This window comes from Penaeus chinensis, chromosome 35 (assembly GCF_019202785.1).
Source record: "Penaeus chinensis breed Huanghai No. 1 chromosome 35, ASM1920278v2, whole genome shotgun sequence".
NCBI lineage: Eukaryota > Metazoa > Arthropoda > Malacostraca > Decapoda > Penaeidae > Penaeus > Penaeus chinensis.
The window spans coordinates 37,255,968-37,258,467 of NC_061853.1; the positions used below are offsets into that span (position 1 = coordinate 37,255,968).

General features: G+C 51.0%; 1 protein-coding gene across 1 annotated transcript in view; it reads right to left on the reverse strand.

Annotated features, from left to right (window-relative positions):
* The window catches only part of LOC125044160 (serine/arginine repetitive matrix protein 1-like), a 61,290-nt gene that overhangs the window by 2,049 nt on the left and 56,741 nt on the right, over positions 1–2,500 (reverse strand). The window contains exons 8-14 of the mRNA XM_047640612.1: positions 2,484–2,500; positions 1,905–2,162; positions 1,359–1,494; positions 925–1,051; positions 632–820; positions 267–389; positions 1–47 (exon numbers count right to left, since the gene is read on the reverse strand). The exon at positions 1–47 is cut by the window's left edge and continues 80 nt beyond it; the exon at positions 2,484–2,500 is cut by the window's right edge and continues 97 nt beyond it. Coding sequence (XP_047496568.1) covers positions 1–47; positions 267–389; positions 632–820; positions 925–1,051; positions 1,359–1,494; positions 1,905–2,162; positions 2,484–2,500 — 897 coding nt within the window. The remainder of the gene's footprint in view (positions 48–266; positions 390–631; positions 821–924; positions 1,052–1,358; positions 1,495–1,904; positions 2,163–2,483) is intronic.

The following is a 2,500-nucleotide window of genomic DNA, read 5'->3' on the forward strand; positions in this document are numbered from 1 at the left end:
TAAATGAAGACCTGCTGAGGCGACCTTTCCCTCGAGGTGATGGTGACCTTAAAGCGAGAAATACACACAAACTCTCATTCATTGCTTTGTTCACAGTAGCCTGTTTATAACATTATTTTGAAATTAATGTTTATAATTTAGTAGCAGTAACACTGTCTCTTGAATGTTACTGTGTGTTACTGTAAAGGCTAAATACTGTAAACGAATAACTGGAGTTATTTGCAACAGAGTCGAGCCCTGTGCGTCGCGTGGAAGCCGCTCCTCACCTGGAGATGTCCGAGGAGAGGGACTCCTGGCGGGACTTGTCCCACGTTTTCCTCCGGCGACGGTGTGGCTGCTGGTTGTCGCTCTCCTCCGTGGCTGTGTCGCGCTCGCACCGTCCGAGGGATCTGGCGAATGTTACAGAACATGCAAGAACGTTAGACGGTGATAGCAGTAGGAAGCAGTAACATTACTGCAACTTGCTTAGGCTATCTCTCACTTTTACATTCACTTGTAATCCCGCCTTTCTATTGACCTCAATGTATACAATCCCGTGCGCCGCCCCTTGCTGCGTTTGGTCTACTTGTTCTCCCAGTGATCAATTTTGTAGCTCTTTCTCTTGCTTCGCTGCCCCCCCCCCCCCTCTCACCTTGTACTCCTCCGTCTGAACCTCCGGTTAGCGTAGGGGTCCTTTTCAGACTGCTTCCTGTAAGGCCTGTCGCTGTGGTTTTGCCCCCAGGGAGGGCGGGAGTCGCTAGCGTGACCCGGGTTTCGAGGCAAGGAAGAAGAAGGAGATTTCTTCCTCCTGCTACTTCGGCGCCGAGTCTCCCTTCGCGGGCTGCGCGAAGAATTCCAATTTCTAATCTCATTCATTACGTATCAGTCATAAGAGAATTTGATAAGCAAATTTATGAGTAGAGAATCACAGGCCAAGGGTCCCACCTGGCATAAGGAGGCTCGTCGCACTGCGTGCCGCATTCCCGCAGGCTCCTGTACTTGGTTGGGGTGATGATGCGGTCTGTGATATAATCTGCCGGGGAGTCGTGAGACGCAATTGACGTCCTCTGGCCTGTGCAAAAGTTTTTATGCGATCTTTGATACAGATGATTATGTCACTAAGTTTACCGATTTAACTCCTCTCAAACCAGTTTATGCTAAAGACAGCTGTTGCTTCTTAATTTTATAGCATATAAACATCTATACATAAGTTACACACTACTAAATGCTTTTGTAAACTTTATATTTAAGTCTTCAAAGAGCAATCCAGAAATTAAGGTGATCTCTCGATAATCATAAATGAATGCGAAAGGGAATAGTGAATGCCGAAAGCAAACGATATGCTGAGGTCATAACATTCGTTCCTCCGGCAGCCGTACCTGCGGCGGCCGTGAGAAGCGTCAGGAGCGCCGTCCGGTCGAAGAAGCCGGACGACGCGAACAGCACCTCGGGTGTCAGGCCCAGGCTCCGCAGGAGCTTCGCTCGCTCGTCCTCGCCATCAGGGGCGGCGGGCGCCTGGCGGAGACTCAGAGTCAGAGCGGAGAGACATTGTGGAACTTAATCAAGGCTGAGCAGGAAGAGGAGAAGGAGGAGAGGAGGAGGAGGAGGAGGAGGAGGAGGAGGAGGAGGAGGAGGAGGAGGAGGAGGAGGAGGAGGAGGAGGAGGAGGAGGAGAAGCAAGAGGAGGAGGAAGAGAAGCAAGAGGAGAAGCAAGAGGAGGAGGAAGAGAAGCAAGAGGAGGAGGAGGAGAAGGAAGAAAGAGGGCGGGAGAAGCAAAAGGAGGAAGAGGATGAGAAGCAAAAAGAGGAGTTAAAGAAGGAGCAAAAGGAAGACTGGGAGGAAGATGGGGAGAGGATGAGGTGGAAGACAACGCCTGAAATTGGCAAATGTGTAGCAAGTCAGCGCCGGAAGCGAAAACCAGAATACCTTGATGTGAGGAATTCCCAAGCGCGAAGGGGCCAGCGGGGATGCGCTCTGCTCGCCGCGCTCCGACTGCTGTGTCTCGGCGCGCTCCTGCTCCCGATGCCGCTCTGGATGCTCCTGCTGCTGCTCCTGCTGTTGGTCCTGCTGCTGCTGGTGTGGCTGCTGGTGGCGACGGTGCTGCTGCTTCGTCTCAGGCCTCGAGTGCGAGTCTTCTTGGTCTAAATCTTCCTTCTCTTCCCCGACGTCCGGCAGCGGTCCGCCCTGCAACCCCAGAGGCAATGCTCCGCGTCACAGGTTGCTCATGTAACACCCACGTATTACTTAATAGTATTACTTAATAAAAAAACAAACGCTCACAACTGATTCAGCTGATTGCGAAGAACAAGAAAACGTCCATCTTGGATGATATTTGGGGTTTGTTTTAGATGAAATGCCTTTCATTGCCCCTAAATTTATCTTACTTTGAATACTGCTTCTGAAATTATTTCCGCTATCACTCTCTATCATGAGCTTGGTGGAGCTGCCAAGCAGAACATTTAAATACATGCAAAGGCAGATGGACAATGGAGCCCCAGGACGCACCCTCGAGGACTGGCGGA